We start from the raw sequence: 20,506 nt of genomic DNA on the forward strand, positions 1-20,506 counted from the left end.
AGTGGAAGAGAACGTGAGGAGGGGCTTTTAAAAATTATATTCATCACCTGCCAACTTCCCCCAATTCTTATTTCAGAATGTAGGCCTTTCAGTTGAAATTTACTGCCACAATGAACGGCTACTATAGTCTGCAGTGTTTTGTATACTTCAGGTGTGTTCAGGTGGGAAAGACTAGTACCAATACCTTACATTACTCTGGTTTTTTTCCTATTCTTCTGGCCTTTGTTTTTTTTTTTTTTTTGGTGCTTTTATTAATAATTGGGTAGATTTAAAAAGGTATCTTTAAAATATATAGTTGAGGTAAAAGAACCACAGAACATGTTCTCAGTAAATTATTTCTTATACGAATAAATCCGTTAACCCACAGAAGAAATTATTGCAAATGGTTTCAAGTAAAAATCAAATTTTATTCCCTCCCATATAGAACTAATTGTCCAAGTATCATTTATTGAAAAGTCCATCCTTTCTCCAATAATCTACAAAGCAGAACCAATTCTGTCATACATCAAATTTCCAAAGTATGCCGAGGTCTGTTTCTGGAGTCTCTCCTGCTAAATTTGCCAATCCATCCCTGTGCCAATAGCATACTGTTTTAGTAACTATAGCTTTATGATAAGTTTTGATTTAAATTAAGGCAAATACACCCTCTCCCAATACACGTCTTGTTTTTCAAGAGTGTCTTGCCTTAATATAAACTTTTATTCTTCCATAAAAATTTTAGAAAAACAGCAAAAAGCCTGTCAATATTTTTTATTGGCATTGAATTTAAGCATAGCTTTCAACGGTTTTATAATTTTCATTAAAAATGTGTTGTACAACTTGTGTTTGTCAGTTACTGTATATTTTTGATACTACTGTAAATAGTATCTTTTTAAAGTTGCAGTTTCAAAGTGTGATGCATATACAGAAATAGCTGATTTTTGTACACTGATTTTATATCCAGCAGCCTCTTATTAACCCTGACAAATTAGCTACAGACTTCGTTTGCTTTCTATGTAGATTATCATATTATCTGTGTATAACGACTGCTTAATTTTTTCTTTTCCAATCCTTCTCTTATCTTTTTTCTTGATTTATGCATCATTAATAGTAAAATGTTGAACAGAAGTGATGATGACAGGTGACCTGACTTGTTCCTAGTCATAAAGGAAATGTTTTCAATTTTTCACCATGAAGTATGTTTCCTACAGTAAATTCATTTTATCAGGCTAAAGATATTATCTTCTATTCCTACTTCAATAAGTAAGAGCTTTTCTAAAAAGAATATTTAATTTTAACAAAGGCTTTTTCTGCATTTACTGAGATAATCATAGTTTTATCCTTTAATTTGTTATTATAGAACATTATAAATATATTTTTTCCTCAATTAAAGCCAGCCTTAAACTCCTGGAATAAATCCAACTGGTCATAATATGTTATCTTTTTTCATACACTGCTAAATTCAACTTGCCAATATTTTAAGATTTTTCTATTCATTTAATTGAGATAAATTACAGCCCATTACAAGTTTTAGGATTATTCTTATGCTACCCTCATAAAATGGTTTGGTGACTGTTCCCTCTTCTACAGTTTGTATAAAATTGTTATTATTAATTTGTTCCTTATATGTTGCTAGAATTTGCCAGTAAAATTCTATGGGCCTGGAGTATTCTTTATCAAAAAATGTGTCCAATATTAACTTACTTCATAGGTATGGGACTAACTATTCATGTCTGATTCTTAAGTCAGTTATAGCAATTAATATTTTTCTAAGAATCTATCTGTATCATCTAAGGTTTTAAAATTTATTGGCAGTTATTAATTTTCCTTATATTTAATGTCTGCAGCATCGTCATTATGTCTCCTCCATCATTCCCAGTAATATTTATGGTGCCTTCATTTTTTTCTTGACTGGTTTTACAAAACTGCCAAATATTTTTGTATATTCGAATAACCAACTTTTTGGTTTCACTGACTTTACTGTCTAGTCATTTTCTATATTTTTATTCACTGTCTACTGTATATTCTATTTCTTTTTAATTTGTCCTCCTATTATTTCCATTCTTTCATTATCCATGGATTTATGTTAAAACCCTTTTCTTGAGCTTAAGTCTGATATTTATTAATGTTCTACCTTCTTTTCTAACACTTAAGACTATACATTTCTCTTAGTTTTTTGACTGTTTCCTTGGCTGTGCAGAAGCTTTTTATCTTGATGAAGTCCCACAAGTTCATTTTATCTTTTGTTTCTCTTGCCTTTGGAGATACGTCATTCAAAAAGTTGCTGTGGCCGATATCGTAGAAGTTGCTGCCTATGCTCTCCTCTAGGATTTTGATGGATTCCTGTCTCACTTCGAGGTCTTTCATCCATTTGGAGTTTATCTTTGTGTATGGTGTGAGAGAGTGGTCAAGTTTCATTCTTTTGCATGTAGCTGTCCAATTTTCCCAGCACCATTTATTGAAGAGACTGTCTTTTTTCCACTGGATGTTTTTTCCTGCTTTATCAAGATTAGTTGCCCAAAGAGCCGAGGGTCCATTTCTGTGTTCTCTATTCTGTTCCATTGGTCTACGTGTCTGTTTTTGTGCCAGTACCATGCTGTCTTTGTGATTACAGCTTTGTAGTACAGCTTGAAATCCGGCAATGTGATGCCCCCAGCTTTGTTTTTCCTTTTCAACAATTCCTCGGCGATTCAGGGCCTTTTCTGGTTCCACACAAATTTAAGGGCTGTTTGTTCCAGTTCTTTGAAAAATGTCATTGGTATTTTGATCGGGATAGCACTGAAAGTGTAGATTACTCTGGGTAGCATGGACATTTTAACTATGTTAATTCTTCCGATCCATGAGCATGGAATATTTTTCCATCTTTTTGTGTCTTCTTCAATGTATTTCAAGAGTGATTTGTAGTTTCTAGAATATAGATCCTTTATGTCTCTGGTTAAGTTAATTTTGAGACAATCTATGATTTTTGGTGCTATTGTAAATGGAATGGAAACTAAGAGGCAGCCCACGGAATGAGAGAATATATTTGCAAATGATACTGCAGATAAAAGACTAGTATCCGAGATCTACAAAGAACTTCTCAAACTCTATACATGAGAAACAAATAAACAAATCATAAAATGGGCAGAAGACATGAACAGACACTTTTCAAATGAAGACATACAAATGGCTAACAGACACATGAAAAAATGTTCAAAATCATTAGCCATCAGGGAAATTCAAATCAAAACCACACTGAGATACCACCTTACGCCAGTTAGAATGGCAAAAATTGACAAGGCAAGAAACAACAATTGTTGGAGAGGATGTGGAGAAAGGGGATCCCTCCTACATTGGTGGGAATGCAAGTTGGTACAGCCACTCTGGAAAACAGTGTGTAGGTCCCTTAAAAAGTTAAAAATTGAGCTCCCCTATGATCCAGCCATTGCACTACTGGGTATTTACCCCAAAGATACAGACGTAGTGAAGAGAAGGGCCATATGCACCCCAATGTTCATAGCAGCATTGTCCACAATAGCTAAATTGTGGAAGGAGCCGAGATGCCCTTCAACAGATGACTGGATTAAGAAGATGTGGTCCATATATACAATGGAATATTACTCAGCTATCAGAAAGAACGATTTCTCAACATTTGCTGCAACCTGGAGGAGATAATGCTAAGTGAAATAAATCAAGCAGAGAAAGAGAATTATCATATGGTTTCACTCATCTGTGGAACATAAGAAGTAGGAAGATCGGTAGAAGAAAGGGATAAAGAAAGGGGGAGTAATCAGAAGGGGGAATGAAGCATGAGAGATTATGGACTCTGGGAAACAAACTGAGGGCTCCAGGGCTTCAGAGGGGAGGAGGGTGAGGGAATGGGATAGGCTGGTGATGGGTAGTAAGGAGGGCACGTATTGCATGGTGCACTGGATGCTATACACAACTAATGAATCATGGAACTTTACATCAAAAACCAGGGACGTACTGAATGGTGACTAACATAATTTAAAAAATTATTATAAAAAAAGACTATCATTTCTCCCTAAACACTAATACTTTAAGTTTAATCCAATCATATTTTCTTTTTAAGATTTTTTTTATTTGAAAGAGAGAGACAACACAGGTGTGTGCATGCTGGGGGAGGGGCAGGAGAGGGAGAAGGAGATCTGCTGAGCAGCAAGCCAGAGGTGGGACTCGCGGAACTCGATTCCAGGACCCTGAGATCATGACCTGAGCTGAAGGCAGATGCTTAACCCACTGAGTCACCCAGATGCCCTCATCGTAAGTATTTTCTAATTTCTATTATGTTTTCTTTTACCCAGGAGCTCTTTAGAGGTGTTTCTTACTTTCGGAACTTACCTGATATTTAATGATCTTACTGTTCTGCGCTGGAGCCAGGGAATGTAACAAACATGCTACCGGTGCTATGAAACTTAACATCTTATGCTCTACGTAAGTGCTTTATAACTTAGCATTTAGTTAAATTTCACAAATCTTACGTGGATGCTTTTTAGATACATACCCTGAATTTGTATGAAGCACAATATACTATACGTGGCCACTAGATAATGCTGTTACTTACATAAATCTGCTATATCCTTACCCATTAAAGAAATGTTTCATCTGACTACATCAAAATAATAAGCCTCTGCACAGCAAAAACAGGAAGCAATCAACAAAACTAAAAGACAGTCTACTGAATAAGAGAAGATATTTGCAAATGACATATCCGATAAAAGGTTAGTATCCAAATTATATAAAGAATTTATAAGACTCAACACCAACCCCCTCAAATAATTCAATTAAAAAATGGGCAGATGACATGAACAGACATTTTTCCAAAGAACACATCCAGATGGCAAACAGACACATGAAAAGATGCTCAACATCACTCATCATCAGGGACATGCAAATCAAAACTATAATGAGATATCACCTCACACCAGTCAGGATGGCTAAAATCAACAACACAAGAAACAACAGATGTTGACAAAGATGTGGAAAAAAACGAACCCTTGTGCACTATTGGTGGGAATGCAAACCGGTGCAGCCACGGTGGAAAATAGTACAGAGGATCAAAAAGTTAAAAATAGAACTACCCTACGATCCGGTAATCACACTACTGGGTATTTATCCAAAGAATACAAAAACACTAATTCAGAAAGATACATGCACCCCTAGGTTACATGTCCTGAGCACTATTTACAACAGCCAAATTATGGAAGCAGTCCATAGTGCCCACTGACAGATGAATGGATAAAGGAGATGTGTGTGTGTGTGTGTGTGTGTGTGTGTGTGTAAAAGAGATTACTCAGCCCTAAGAAAGAACAAAATCTTGCCATTTGTGACAACATGGATGGACCTCGAGGGTATAATGCTAAGTGAAGTAAGTCAGAGAAAGGCAAATACCACATGTGGAATTTAAGAAAACAACAACAACAAATAAAGTAAAAAAAAAAAAAAAGAGAGAGAGAGAGAGACAAACTAAAAAACAGACTCTTTAACTACAGAGAAAAAACAGATGGTTACCAGAGTGGAGGTGGGTGGGTAGGGGAATGGATGAAACAGGCGAATAGGATTAAGAGTACGCTTATCATGATGAGCACTGAGTAATGTATAGAATTGTTGAATCATTGTGTTTTACACCTGAAGCTAATATAACACAGTATGTTAACTATACTGGAATAAAAAATTTTTAAAAAAATATTTCATCTACCCATTACCGAAAGCAATGTTAAAAACCTCCCACCATGATGATGGATATGTTATTTCTCCCTATAGTTTTATAAATTTTTTGCTTTATGTATTTTGAGGCTACATTAATAGATGTATACAAATACAGAAATGTTGTATTTCTTGGTGAACTGAATCTTTAATCATTCTGTAATGAACCTTATTTTCTCTAACAGTATTTTTGCCTTAAAGTTTATTTTTGTTCAACCAGCTTTCTCTTCGTATGGTATAGGCATTTTCCATTTTTTCATTTTCAACCTTTCTGTGTCCACAGTTTATATGTGTCACTTCAACTAGTATATGGCTTAAATTTCTCTTTTTAATGAAACATGAGAGACTATGGACTATGAGAAACAAACTGAGGGCTACAGAGGGGAGGGGGGTGGGGGAATGGGATAGACCGGTGATGGGTAGTAAGGAGGGCACATATTGCATGCTGCACTGGGTGTTATACACAACTAATGAATCATCGAGCCTTACATTGAAAACCGGGGATGTACTGTATGGTGACTAACATAATATAATAAAAAATCATTATTAAAAAAACAAAAAAAAACAAAAAAAACAAAAAAAAACAAAAAAAAAATAAATAAATTTCTCTTTTTAAACCATTCCTACATCTTTAGGTGAATTACCAAACAGGGTATAGTCTTTTGGAGTTAAAGATTTATGGGAATATTGTCTATGAGACATCCCACCTTGGAATGGTCCTGTGCTTTGTATCCTGAGCCCCTCTGGGCCATAACAACAGAAGTTCAAATTCATCAGGTTCAGCAAATTCCCCCCAGTGTGAAAGCTGGCCAGCAAGCTGATGTTATCTTTTTTCAATCTTTACCTTCAGTTTTTTATCTGAATCTCTTACTTTCTTGCTAGCTCAGAACACCTTTACGAAGATTTAAAAAATATTTTATCTAGATCATTTAGCTGTTTTTAGCAGGAAGGTCAGTCTGGGTATCTAGTCACCCTAACTGACCTGTTCATTCTCCACTGGCTTCACTTCATCTTCCCATTTCCTATATGAAAGCTTACTCTTCAGCCTACTATTTATGGTGTTTGATAGCACCTCCTTTAGATACCTAGCACTCCCGATACAGTCATCAGCATCTATCATACTCACAATCACAAGAAAAGCTCTCAACAAATATTTGGATGTATAAATCCTGATGGTGGTAGAAGGAAGGTGGGGAAAACCCCACAAATGATACATTATCTACACAAGAATAACCCTGGGGCCTACCATATCCCAGTTGAGGCTCACTTCTCTAATAAGCTCAACTACTTCTGAGCATCTGAGGAGGAACCTCTAAGGACTGACCTTTTCTCTGAGATTTAGACCTACCATTAACCGCTGGATGAACATCTTCCACTGAATGCTTAACACCAACACAAACTCAATATGTCCAAATCAAATACCATCTTGCCATAAACTTGCCCATCTATCAGTTTCTAAACCTCTATGAAAGACACTATGAGTCTTCGAGGACTCCAGACAAATCTTGGATTCATTTGTAAGATGTCCTTTTTCTTTTCCCATACCATCACAAAGTCCTTCCAGCATTCATTCTCATTGGTCTATTTCACCCATTCCATTCCTTTTGTCACCCCCTCCTTATTCTAGGTCTTTGCCAGGCCTACTGCAGTCTGGTTAAGTCTCTGCAACAGATCTTGCATAGAGTCTCCCTAACCCCAGTTCCTGCTATATGCTACTGTGAAGTTAATTATCCTTAAAACATTCCTTTGCATATTACCCACCTACTCAAAAATCTTTAATAGGCAGTTTGACAGTTGAGCAGTTTACCACTGCCTATTCAGAAGACTTCTACTGGTCAATAGGGTATTTCAGTAGCTGGCCAGAGAGGTAAGGAGGAAAAGAAGGCTACTGGAAAAGCTACAGCCCCTGACCAAGCAAACAGCATGCTTCCTTCTTGGCTCATAATGACTTGTAAAATGCTGTGGCATTATTTTTTAGCAGCTCTGTCCACCCACCAAAAAGAACAGAGTAAGGAAAAGTAGAGATCTTTCCCCTGACTTTACACCTTAATCTCTAACCTCTCCCTCCAAGTTCTACTAGTTAATTGCATAAACCCTCTACTCCAATCTGACTGTCTATTTACTGTTCCTGCAACAGGTCTTGCTATTCCTACAACCGTCATGATTCTGTTCACGATCTTCTTTCTAATTCGAATTGTCCTTGCCTATTCTAGTGGCCAAACTCTTTCATGAAGCCATCCTCAACTACCTCAATCATTAGGGACTGCTCCTTCCTCTAATGCCATAGTTTTGTCTACTCACTAGGCAATCAGAATATGCTACTATAAATTATATTATCGCGGACAACACTTTTCACCCTACCACAGGCAATACTATGCACACAGTTTTCAATAAAGGCTTATTAAGCATAACAATCCATTCATGTATTATCGAATATCTGTGTTTGGCTTTCTACGTCTTCCATGTGTGTTCCAGGAGCTCTCAGAAGCTAAGAAAATAAATAACAAAATTCTGTTTAATAGTCACATCTCTGTTTTTAAGACTTTTGAAAATGGTATGACTTACCAATCTTTGACCTAAGGCTCAACTGACTTGATCGTGTGGGTGGCAGGAAAAGCTGCACTTCAGCTGACACATGGATATACTTAATTAACACACACACACACACACACACACAAACTGCACTGGTCAGACCTCTTAGAGAGTTATAAATTGAGTGATATTATGATATAATCTGAACCCTGAGTCAACTATTTTATAATCAAATTCAAGGAACAAACTCACAACTGTTCAAACTGCTTTTCGGATACAAACAGTAAGCAGTATTCACAAAACTGTAATTTTTACTGATTTAAGAGCTATGCATAGCACCATAAAGCAGTCACTTATTAAACATCCCGGTCTGCCACACTAGCCTATACAGCATTCTCAAAGAACAAGATTTATTTATCTTCTATCCTTGGCACCAAGAATTTGCTAGGAGCTCAGTTAAATGTTTACTGAATGCATCACAGTCACAACACACAGAAGGAATCTAAAAATCAATGAATATGAACATCTTGCCCTCAAACAGCAAGAAAAACCTGAAAGGCTCCTTTAACGCTTTTACTTTTTTGAGCAAGAATAGAAACCAAAACAGATATATCATCCTAATAAGAAAATGACCACAAAAGTCACTTACTGAAAAAATAAATAAATAAATAAACCTACTACATATATTAAAAATAACATTTAGCAACTTCTTAATTAGAAATTAGTGAGTTTGCAAGTGTTAAGACTGACAGCTGATCAGTATTACCCACATTTCAAATGTCGTGCAAAGCAAACTGCATACCATTACTAAAGATAAATTGTTTTTGTTTAGTCTCTTGAAAACTTTTACCTAGATTCCTTCATTCACTAGCTGACAAAAATGTTCTAATGAAGATGTTCACAACGAAATACTGGAATATCTTTATTTTTCACCCTTTTTTTATCCTGATAAGTTACATAGAAAGGATCTGAAAAACAAATACTTTTTTAGGAATAATGAAATTAAATAGGACACTCAAACACATTTTCACATGGGTCTTAGAGAACTTCTCATTAATTTATAATCCTACTACATCCTTAGTTTTATGGAAAAATACTAGCTAGCTACAAGAAAAAATGATCCTCAAACATATCAGTCATACCTGTTTCTGAGCTTCGACTTTTTGCTTTCTGGTTGGATCAATTGCATCTACCATCCATTTGATTGTAAAGTATGTTACTGCACCAAATATCGTCAAACGGAAAATTAAACCAACGACTTCATTCCGACTCAAGGGACGAGAAAAGGCTTCAGCATGTACCATCTTGATTAACCTTAAAAAACAACAGAAATGTCACTAAGTAATAACTAGATTCATTACAACTGGGAAACTGATAAGTAGCTTAAACTTAGCAAGAAAAACTAACTTCTAGTCAAATTCAACGTTACCTGCCTTAAAGTCTTATTTTTAAGGAAAAATGAACATACTAAAAACTGAGGTTTATTAGACTTTTAAAATGAATTTTCCTTAAAGCTCATACAATTTAATAGACAATAATTCTGCAACAATGCAGTCAACATCTTAAGCTATTTACTCTTTTAAACAGCTTTTAAGTAACCATTTCAGAAAATCAAGAGATAAAATGACCAAAACACTAATCCAACTGAAGAAAGGCAACAGATGACGAAATACCTTCCTAATATGATGGTAAGAATTTCTTCTACTAAGTACAACGTACAACAGGCAATTTTTGAGTGAAACTGAACAGACTCGCTTTTTCCTCAGGCTTACTTTTCAGGTTTTCAAGGCCTGCTTAAATTTAAACATGCCATTTTGTCTATTAATAAGTGACATTAAATGTTTTGAGCCATCCTATTGTTTCAAACCACCCAGCTAAATATGAAGCACTAGACTCTTCAAACATCTTTGAAGACAAGAATATAGTAGTCACCTAAGACAGAGAGGAAAAAAGGAGGCAGCCTGCCTACTCTCAGCTCCATCTCTGAGCAGCTACCTCAATCACATACAGGCTTGCGGAAGGCATGCACACCCCTGTCAATAAGGCAGTAACTACCCAGAACAATAAGGTTGTTAGGGACGATGGGACTGTCAAATTTTGGAAGACGGGACCTCAGATTGTAATAATGCCATTTTCCTCTCATGGCACAAGACTGTGCTGAGTGCTATGCTATGTGAAAGAGAGAGAGAGAAAATATACTCTGCACTCAAGTGAAAGGAATAAATCAGAATTTGCACAGATGGCTCAGCAACAGGTAAAAATTAGGAACTGCACAGATTCATATCTATGGCCCTTCCTCCACTAAAATTAATTTCCCTTGTCACTACTACTTCTCAATTAAAGATCTTCACGTTCCTCCCTCTGGAACAGCTCCAACAATTTTTAAATTCCTCTTAGTTACCTGCCCCCTTCCATTCAAGAGTATATACTTCTCTCTGATAAAAAGACTTCAGAGCTTTCCCTTTATTTACAGGATTTCCAAATGTTCACAACCATCCTAACCTAGACTCAAAGAGTAACATTTAAGCATTTTAACTCTCACCACTTCTCAATAAGAACTTTCAATAGCTGGAGTCACTGGTGTCTGAAAATGCCATGTGTATTTTCCCTCCACCATATTTGCCTGGTACCCTGGATAGGCCATTTCTCTCCCTTCATCTAGCATTAGTCAAATTCTATACAAACTTCACAAACCAACTTTACCTTCTTCATTTTTCTGTCACATACAAGAGACGCTATTCAGTAATTATCTGTTCAACAGATAAATTGCTGCAGAAACTGCAGAAACACTTCCCACTCGATCATTCCAACAAAGCTGCTGCCAGACTTTGAACGATTTCCTCCAAAAAAGTCAAGGGTTCCACGTTTCTCCATTACTAGGGGCCACTTACTTCACTATAGTACGTTATTTAACTGAAACTTAACAACAAAATAATTGAAAGCCTTCATTTCAGATGAAGAACCTTTGACCTAGGGACATTAAGTGATTTAATTCACACCATAAAGCACCTATAGAACATGTATTTATAATGCCTACTATATAATGGGCATACAATAATGGCTAAGATAAAATTACTGTCCTCAAGGAACACACAGTCCAGTTATTATATTAATTATATCTTTATAAATGGAGCTAGGGAGGAAAATCCACCTAATTAAAAATCTCTCTTCATACAACAAATTCAAGTGTACGTTCATCCATCAGCATGGATTCCTAAAGATGAGTTAACAATACTCCATTTCTTATAAGTAAAAAATTGACTTCTCTACCCTTAATTCCAACAGAGTAAATTTGAAAATGCAGCTGGAAGATATGATATCATTACGCGGGGATGTTGCTCATAGATGGAAATAAACCAATAGGCAAAACCTATTGCCTATTATGTTTTTATTAACTTATTAATAAATTTTATTAACTTAATCTGTGACAACCAGTGATATTCGAATAAAACGTTTTCATTTATTTAGAAGTTTGAGTTAGTAGTGGTAGAACCGCCATCTACTGGATGTTCACGGAACTACATGAACAACTAGGGCAAGTTTCAGTACATCCCAGTCGTCGAGACAATTTTTAATTCTATAAAAAATTTAAAGACATAAAACCTTTGCTAACTGTACATTTTCCTACATTTAAATTAGTAGCTGCGGTAGAGTATTCTAGACCTACGGCCACGTTTAAACCAGTAGTCCATCTTTCACAATGACTTTAAAATCCTGAAATGAAACCGAAACTCCTACTTGTAGGTTGTAACCGTATATACTTTATTGTCCACCCATCTATCATTCATACGACACAGATCTACCCGCAACGTGAGGCCGTTACAGGAGCACTGCAGCAGAATACACAACAAAAGCTGCCTGTGCACACAACAGTAGGGAATGTATTTCAATCTTGTATAAATAAACATAAAAAATCAACAAAATACACAAATATGCACAAACATACAGACGCTATAATGTACAACTAAGAAATATGGCAAAACCCTGCAATGCATAGTTACTTGCTAGGCAAACACGACACCAGACAGTTTCATTTGAAGAGTTCTCCGTTTCAGGGTAGAAAACTTTAGAAATCGGGCAATCTACTGACAGTTTAGGGACCGAGAGTATGGTGTTTCTGTCCTAATTCACTGCAGGGTTATAGAAAAGTTTTTCTCAACCCCAAAGTCCCAGTCTCGAGGGCAACGAGGCCCTAGGAACACAGCCTGTGACAATGACTGCCAACCTTCCATAAAGGACAGGTTATTATTAACAGCACCATCCTCTGAGAAAGAGTGCCCGGGCCTAAACAACCGCCTCCCCCTTAGCACTCGGTGGTGGTGGCAGTGCCTGTGCGACACTCACAGCCGGCTCCGTCCGGCCGCCTCCGCCTAGGACCCCCAGTGCTCAGGTCGCCCGGGACGCCCCCAGGCCCCCGCGGCGACCCGGCTGTCTACCGAGAGTCCCTCTCAAGTGGCATAAGTCGCGGGGGGGGACAGCGCTAACGGAGACCTAAGGGCCTAGGCCGGGCCGGAAGCCAAAGCGAGGCCCGGGACGCCCTTGGAGGTTAATCCGCTGGATACCAAGGGCTGCGGGAAGCCGGGGGGCGGCACGGAGGAGGGGCGTGGGAGGAAGGCGCGGTGACCTTCCTCTCGCGGCCTCCCAGATCCCAGCCGGCCCCCAGGGGAGCTCAGCGGGCTCCCGTGCCCGTCCCACGAGGCCCCGGAGGACCCCGCTACTCACCCCGGGGCGCACACTCAGGCAGCAGGAGCCCTCAGCCTGCCTCACACAGGAAGGAAACGCCGCCTGGGAGAGAATGCTTCCGGCGGGAGCCGTGCCCCGCCCCCTGGCACGGAGCATGCGCCGCCCACGGTCGTCGGCGAGGAGGGGGCGTGCTTCCGGGTTTCAGAGAAGGTTGGGGGGTGGCGGGGACCGGGCGGCAGGCGGTCCAGGCTTGCGGTGATGCGGCTACGTCCGCTTGTAGCATTCGCCGAGATTCTGAGTTTAGCAACTGAGATGGGATAGGCGAAGGCGGTAATCCCAGGAGATCCCCGCCGAGCTTGCGGGCTCCGGGCGCGACACTGACAAATCAGGGAGCCTTCTTGAGAGTGCGAAGAAATGCTATGCATCCCGGCAGAGTTGAGTTCTCCCCTGACTCCTCCTTGAGCCTTACGCCCGCCCCTCGCCCCTCACCCCGCGTGCACACCCGCAGGGACTGCTGTTACGTCTGTCCTTTAGCCAAAGCGCTGACGCGCATGGCCACCCCCCACCCCTCACCATCTGCCTTTCAGTTTCTAGGGTGAGCTCACCCTCCTCCCCCATCTCCGCGCTGACAAACACCTGGGGGTGGCGCCTGAAAGCCCTATAGAACGATTTTGCAGCCCACCCAAGCAGGACCGGCAGTCGGGACAGAATAGGCTATCTGGTAGCAGGATATGCATTTCAGTGACTTCCCTTTTCTTCTACACCTTCCCCTTTCCAGAATGAGAGAGGTGACACAAGAGGTCCCAAGGGAGCAAACCTGAAAGCCAGCGCCTCCTGAACACACAGACTGCCGGGGCGGGGCGAGTTGATATTAGCCCGTTTCCAGGTAGAAGCATCGCTTCCTTCAGGTAGAGGCGGCAAGACTAGCCTCCTCGGGAAGGTAGTGTGTGCCTTTCTGCTTTAGACATCTAAGATTCTGCAGCCTGATTGTAGGAGTTAGTGTATGCTACCCTTTTTACAGGCTTGTAAGGATAATAGCTACAGTTCATTGGGATGCCTACTAGTTGTCCGGCGATCTGCTTCCAAGTGCATCCATAATCTAAATTCCTCCAAAAGCAATTCTTTTAAGTAGCCATGATTTTCTGTTTTTTTAGACGAGCAAATTTTGAGGCTTAGGGAGAGAAACTTTCCGAAGTTCATGTACCTAATTGGCAAATTTCGCTGGAACCAAATTTAATTCAGACCCTACCCTTTACACGTTCTCTTTGAGATAGTAATTTAATACCAGTTTCTACTTAAGTCTAGTTGAAAGAAGACCATGAAATGACAAGATCTTAAGTTTTTAAAGGGTGAGGATGGGATGGCAGGGATGTGTAAATATTTTAAAACTTTGGGTTCATTAACAAGAATCAGAATGGAACTGAATGATACGAAACTGGGTTTAAGAGAACTAGACTCATTATTTAGAGAGGAGGTAGAACTTTGAGAAGAACAGGATGATTATGAGACCAAGACAATTTTTACCAAACCAAACCAAAACCATAGTGGCTCAGCAGTCTTGGAGGAGACTCTCCATTGGTTCCCTGGGGGTTATCCTCAGTCTGAGTCATTGCTTGGGATGCTCCTGGGAACATGCATTGACAGAGCTAAAAGGTAGAGATTACTGAAGGAAAGAACTTTAGGTGGCCCACTAGGATAGGCTCACCAGTAAGGAAAATAAGCTGAGAAATTCAAGATGGTAATGGATTTCCATCATTCACTGAGTAAGGGCCTCACCTGCCTTATCCTGAGGACCAGGGTGGCCAATCTACTCAGTTTCTCTGACATTAAGGGGGTTTTTGGAACATAGGACTTTAGGTGCTAAAACAGAGAAAGTCTTAGGCAAACCATGAAGAGTTGATCCCCTATTAGGGACATTTTAAATAGATTCTAGAATGAGGTGGAACTCCTGATATGATTGCATCTTGCCTCAATTCACCTGGACTGTGATTGTACAGGAGGTTGTTAGGTAAAATAGTCAAGACTGGCCATGAAGAATCTGCATGCCCCCAAATAAATTCTCTGCTCATTTCTTTTCCAGTAGTTTGGCTATAAACCAAGTACCTGCACCTATATCTTTTGGACCTAATTTTCATTTAGCAAATTCTCAAGAAGCCTCTTACGTCTGGGTCCTAAGACATCAAATTACTGTCTTCCCACATACCATGCATGTTCATTTCCAGCTATCACTAAGTCAGCTAAGTTCTTCCAGAATAGAGCTGAGTGAACATATGCTTTTCATCCCAGGATAGCTTTATATAATTCCTGGCAGCACAAAACACCATATTTGGCCCACAGTAGGGGTTCAATAAATAATTCATTATGTATAATATTAATCAGGAAATTATAACAACAGATTTTTTTGGTAGACTTTCTGGGCCTTCCCCCGTGATTGTTAGAATCAAGAAAATAAAAATAATTTTTACGTTTATTATAGAAAGTTGGGCTTGGGGGTTTTTTTGGTTTATTTATTTATTTATTTTTATACGAATGCCTCCTAAAACAGTTTATGGCAGTTCTTCCCACATGGAACTGAATTATCCTTTGCATTTGTTAGTTGGATGGGAGTGTGATTAATTTGCTCCGCAGCCAAGGTGAATCTTTGCGCTGGACCCTGAAGGGGAAGGGATTCCTTAGATTAGGGGTTCTCAGATTTCATTGTGGATCTGTTCACTTGGACAACTTGGCAAAATGCAGATTCCTATGTTACAGCCTTAGAAACTCCCGTTTAACTGCTCTAGGTTTTGGTCCAGGGATTTGAATTTTGAATAAGCAATCGAGATGGTTTAGATATAGGTAGTTTTGGATCATGCTTTGAGAAACTGCCCTAGTCAGTGACGATTTTAGATGTATTTTTACAAAAATCTCTACGCCCCAGCCCCAAAAGCCTATCTGGTCAGCTGAACCATTAAGTCAGCTGGTGTATACCAAAAAAATCAAGGCAAGGAAGCTTCACAATGAAATTCAGAATAAAATGTCTTTGAAAGGAAAAACAAATCTGAAATTTTTGGATAAGTAGACACACTACACCTGACTCTTTGATGCTCATTAGAAATGATTCTCTTGACAGTGATTTAGAAAGAGCAGAACTTCAACAAATATATAGAATTACATAGCAGTACAATAGTCACTGGGTAGCCTTGGTTCTTTTAAAAATATTTCATCAGAAAGAATAGTCTTCATTATTATTTTGACAAGTTAAATAGGATGGTTGGAGAAAGAAAAGTAAAACAAGTAAATGAAGCCGTACTTGAAGTCAGAAAAGCCCTGAGAAAGACCAAGATTAAGTGCTTGAAACTCCAATAGAAAGAATAAGATGGCAGCAAGGCAAAAATAATGGAAAATTAAAATTTCAACAGAATGGACGGAGCAGAAAGATGAATTGATAGCTCCATTCTATAAAAAGCACAGAGAGCTAACAGATCCAATAGCAAAGTTCAAAGAACATGTTGTAAATTTACTTTTCATGCATTTATGTTTTAAAATTTTACACGTAGGGGCGCCTGGGTGGCACAGCGGTTAAAGCGTCTGCCTTCGGCTCAGGGCGTGATCCCGGCGTTATGGGATCGAGCCCCACATCAGGCTCCTCCGCTGGGAGCCTGCTTCTTCCTCTCCCACTCCCCCTGCTTGTGTTCCCTCTCTCGCTGGCTGTCTCTATCTCTGTCAAATAAATAAATAAAATCTTTAAAAAAAATAAATAAAATTTTACACATAATTTAAAGTGTGTGTGTATGTAATTTTCTAATGTTATCAGGGTAGCACTAAGCCACAATCTTACATTGCTACATAATCCTTTTTCTTAAGCACTACTGCCAATTGGACTTTTTTAAAGTTTATGCTAGCCATAAACATCATGTAGAACTTGGATATTTACTTTAAACCTGTGATGTTTTGTTGTTTCACTTTAATACGGTACTGAAAATATAGTGCTCAAGTGATACTGTCTATGGAAAGTCAGGATGGATTGAAACGGGATTGCTTGGGAAGAAAGCTAACCCCACTGTAGACTCATTAGCAAAAGCTTTAAAGCATAGATGAAAGAGTAATCGCCTTAGGATTCATTTAGGACCTTCATAAACACCTTCCCATATGCTTTTCTTCAATGGGAGAGGGAATGAGAGGGATTGGGTGAGAATGACAAAGATATGAGTTCATCAGCCAAAATGGAAGAAACAGTAGCTGAAACATTAATTCTCAATTTCTGTAACAGCAGATTGATAGATGAAGCATAAAACAAGACCAGATGCTGTGGTTTCCAGGATGCACTTGGCCTCCCATGCTTTATAACCTGGAGCATTTATTGCTGTAAGTAGGTCACTTGCTTGCTCTCATTTACCTGATTCGAGGAAAATGCCCTTGAAAGTACTTGGAAAAGAATGTGTGCTGTGACTTAACATTTTAAAAATTAAAATTTCATAAAACCCCTTTTCCCCCTATTTCTCTATTAGTCTGAATAAGTTGTAACCCTGAAACACGTGTGAAACTAAAATGGATGAAAAGAATTTGAGATCTCATTTTCTAAGCACAAAAACACTAAAATTTGTGTCCATTCTGTTAGCCCCCATGACGCACTCTGCTGAGCACCGACACAGTATTCATCTCACGGAGTTCTCACTGGGGTTTAAGTTTTTGTGTTCTCTTATCAGATGTGAACTTCTTGAGAAATGAGGTTGCCTAGGACATAGGAGGGGCTTAACAAATGCTCCTTTAAAATGTATTTATTGAAGTATAGTTGACACACAATGCTGTATTAGTTTCAGGGGTATAGCATAATGATTCCATAACTCTGCACATTCCGCCGCGCTCACCACAGTAAGCACAGTCACCATCTGTCACCGTACAAGGTTATTACAACATTGTTGACTATATTCCCTAGGCTGCTTTATAAACAGAAGTTTAGTCCCCTTCACCTATTTCATCCATCCCTCCACTCTCAACTAGTGTTTTAATTAATTGATTCCCCCCATCAAAACCTGACATATCTATTGGGGCTTTTTAGGCTCCATTCCTACAGATTTCACCTGACCAAGGGAGAAAAAGGAAGGAAAGACATATGGTTCAAAGATAGGAGATGTGAAATCAAGCCATTTTACTGACCATCCATATATTATTGCCCTGTCATGATAGGTCCATTCCTGATGGGTCCACCAGAGACCAGTCCCATCATGGTGAGTCTTGGTACCCATAGGATTTGAGAACGTGGACACTGCAGTCCAACAGACCTGGGTTTAAATACACAATCTGTTTTTTTACTACCTCTGTGACTTTGGGCCATTTATTAAGCTCACTAAGCCCCAACTTCCCCATCTTTAATATAGGGACAATAACAGTATGCACGCCATGGAGTTACACTGAAAATTAAGTGAGACAGTATCAGGAAAGTGCCGAGCTGTATGCCTGGCACTTAGCAAGTACTCAATAAACATGCCATTGTAGTACCGATGTTTTTATTATACTATGAAATGATATTCTCTCATTTCCAGAAGCCCATAAGGACAAAGATTCCTTCATATCTCCATACTACTTTCATGAAGACTTCAACTCTCAAGGTTTTAACCATAGCATCTTGTCTGGGAATGTCTGCTCTGACTGGCGAAGAGGCCATGCCTCTCTCTTTGACCTCTTGATTCTCATTCTCAATCTTAATACACCGCTCTGGCTGACTCTTACTGATTAGTAATCAATAAACCATTTTTGATAGTTATGTAAAACCTGTAAGATTCCATCCTTATGGCCACCAACACTTAAATTTAAAATATTGATCAACCCATGAAAATAGCTATCTGGGTGTTTCTCAGTTCACTGAAGACCATTATTGATATTGGCTGTTGTTCCCATCTGTCTAATAATAGCCATTTATTGAGCTTCTAGTCCTTGCTCTCATGGAATTCTAAAGACTAAAACATCTTATAAAAATGCAAGTCCTCACAGGGCTATTGATTTTTTTTTTAAGCTAAAGGTTTATCCTATATTTCATCCCCATTTATTGTTTGTTTAGGGAAAACTTCCTCCCTTAGATTGTTGAGTGGGTTTTGCACAAGAAAAAGAAATTAGTTCAATGGGTGAAGGTGGAATGCTGAGCCAGACTGGAGATTTTAGAGGTCAATACTGTGCCTGTCTTATCTTTTCTTTGCAAACTACAACTTTCTTATTACACTTGGGGACTACCGTAACATCCGAGCTGCTATTCTTCATATAAAATTTAATTCATTTGAGCACAACACATTTAAAAACAAAAACAAAAAACTATTTATTGTGTGCAACTCATGAAAATGCTCCTAGAATTGAGGGAGTTTTCCTGAGCAAAAGAAACGCTACAACCCGTTTAAAGACTGAGTACATGGCTCTCAAAAGCAAAGACAAGGTCATACCTTGCTGAATTTAGATGTTTAAGAAGGAGATTATACTAGACCTTCTTCTGTCACCCTAGAAAGGCCCCCAATAGTGTACTGGCAAGCTAACATTAAAATCACCCTTCTCACCTTTTTATTGTCAGTGTTTCTGGAACCAGAAAAACAAAACAAAGGTGTAAGCAAGAAAAGAAAGACAGAAAAGCCTGTAACTTGAGTCACAAGAGGTACAGGAAACAAATCAAGTATACTAAGTCAGCTGTGCTCAAAGTTGCATTCAACTTCAAAACACTATACCTGATAGAGTTTCACACACCTCTCTCCTTTCCAGTCTGTTGCTGATTAAGCTTAAACTCCAGAACCATTCTGAGAGTTCTGGAAATTATCAATACTGAAAGAGGCCAGTGCCAGAGGCATGGCCCATACCTGTTTCTTTATGTCTTCTGTTTCTCAGGTTAAAGGGCGGGGGCGTGGGCACAAAGAGGACAATTAAGGAAAAGAGACAAAGAGGTCAGCCCTCCCACAGTGGCTCCCCCCCCCCCACCATGGTGTTGTGCAAAAAGCAGGAGAGATACTAATGATTCTTAACCGGCTGAAAGCAACATGAGAATTCTGTCTAGATGATCTTGAATCTCAGGCTGGACAGTGTTCCACCTTCCACATTCCAGTCCATCCATCATTCAATCCTACTTGTGCTAGACAGACTGGCTTTCCATAGTCTGTTACCATGTTGTCCTCATGGGCTAGTGTTTAAGGAGCCTCCCCCTACTCCTTTCCTGGAACCCGTGGAGGTAGACAGGGAAACAGTTTAAGTGAGTGGTGTCTAAAGTCATGAAATACAGTGATTGTTCTTTTTTTTTTTTTTTTGGAGGGGGGAGGGAGAAAAAGTAAATAATCCTATTTCTTCAGCTGAGTGAATCGTAAGCATTTCCAGCATGTGAACTTACACATATAGACAAAAACAGGAGACAACTAAAAACCTCTCCGGGGACAACATTCTTCCTCATTCGATAGGAAGGTGGGGGGTCTATGATACTCCGTGTTAATGACCATCTCCAAATTCTGTCTCTGTAGCCAATACAGGAAAGTATTGTCAAGTCCAGAGTGTTAGGTACAAATATAGCCTCTCTCAAAATAATTTCAAGCATGCAAGATGCAGATTATTGAATACGTTATATGAGAAATTCTGACAATACTAAATGAAAAGGCCAGCTCTG

The 20,506-nt window shown here is 39.0% G+C and overlaps 1 protein-coding gene across 2 annotated transcripts in view; it reads right to left on the bottom strand.

The window, feature by feature from the left end:
* Positions 1 to 13,096, bottom strand: part of ATAD1 (ATPase family AAA domain containing 1) — a 49,447-nt gene extending 36,351 nt beyond the window's left edge. Inside the window, exons 1-2 of one of the 2 annotated variants that reach the window (XM_045802378.2) lie at positions 12,940 to 13,096; positions 9,360 to 9,531 (exon numbers count right to left, since the gene is read on the bottom strand). In XM_045802378.2, the coding sequence (XP_045658334.1) occupies positions 9,360 to 9,521 (162 nt within the window). In that variant the 5' untranslated portion in view covers positions 9,522 to 9,531; positions 12,940 to 13,096. Of the gene's footprint in view, positions 1 to 9,359; positions 9,532 to 12,939 lie in introns of those variants that run through there. The other variant, XM_087863144.1, reaches the window with a different exon arrangement.
* Positions 13,097 to 20,506: the final 7,410 nt, after the last annotated feature.

This window comes from Ursus americanus, chromosome 6, assembly GCF_024610735.1.
Source record: "Ursus americanus isolate L20-20 chromosome 6, mUrsAme1.1.p, whole genome shotgun sequence".
NCBI lineage: Eukaryota > Metazoa > Chordata > Mammalia > Carnivora > Ursidae > Ursus > Ursus americanus.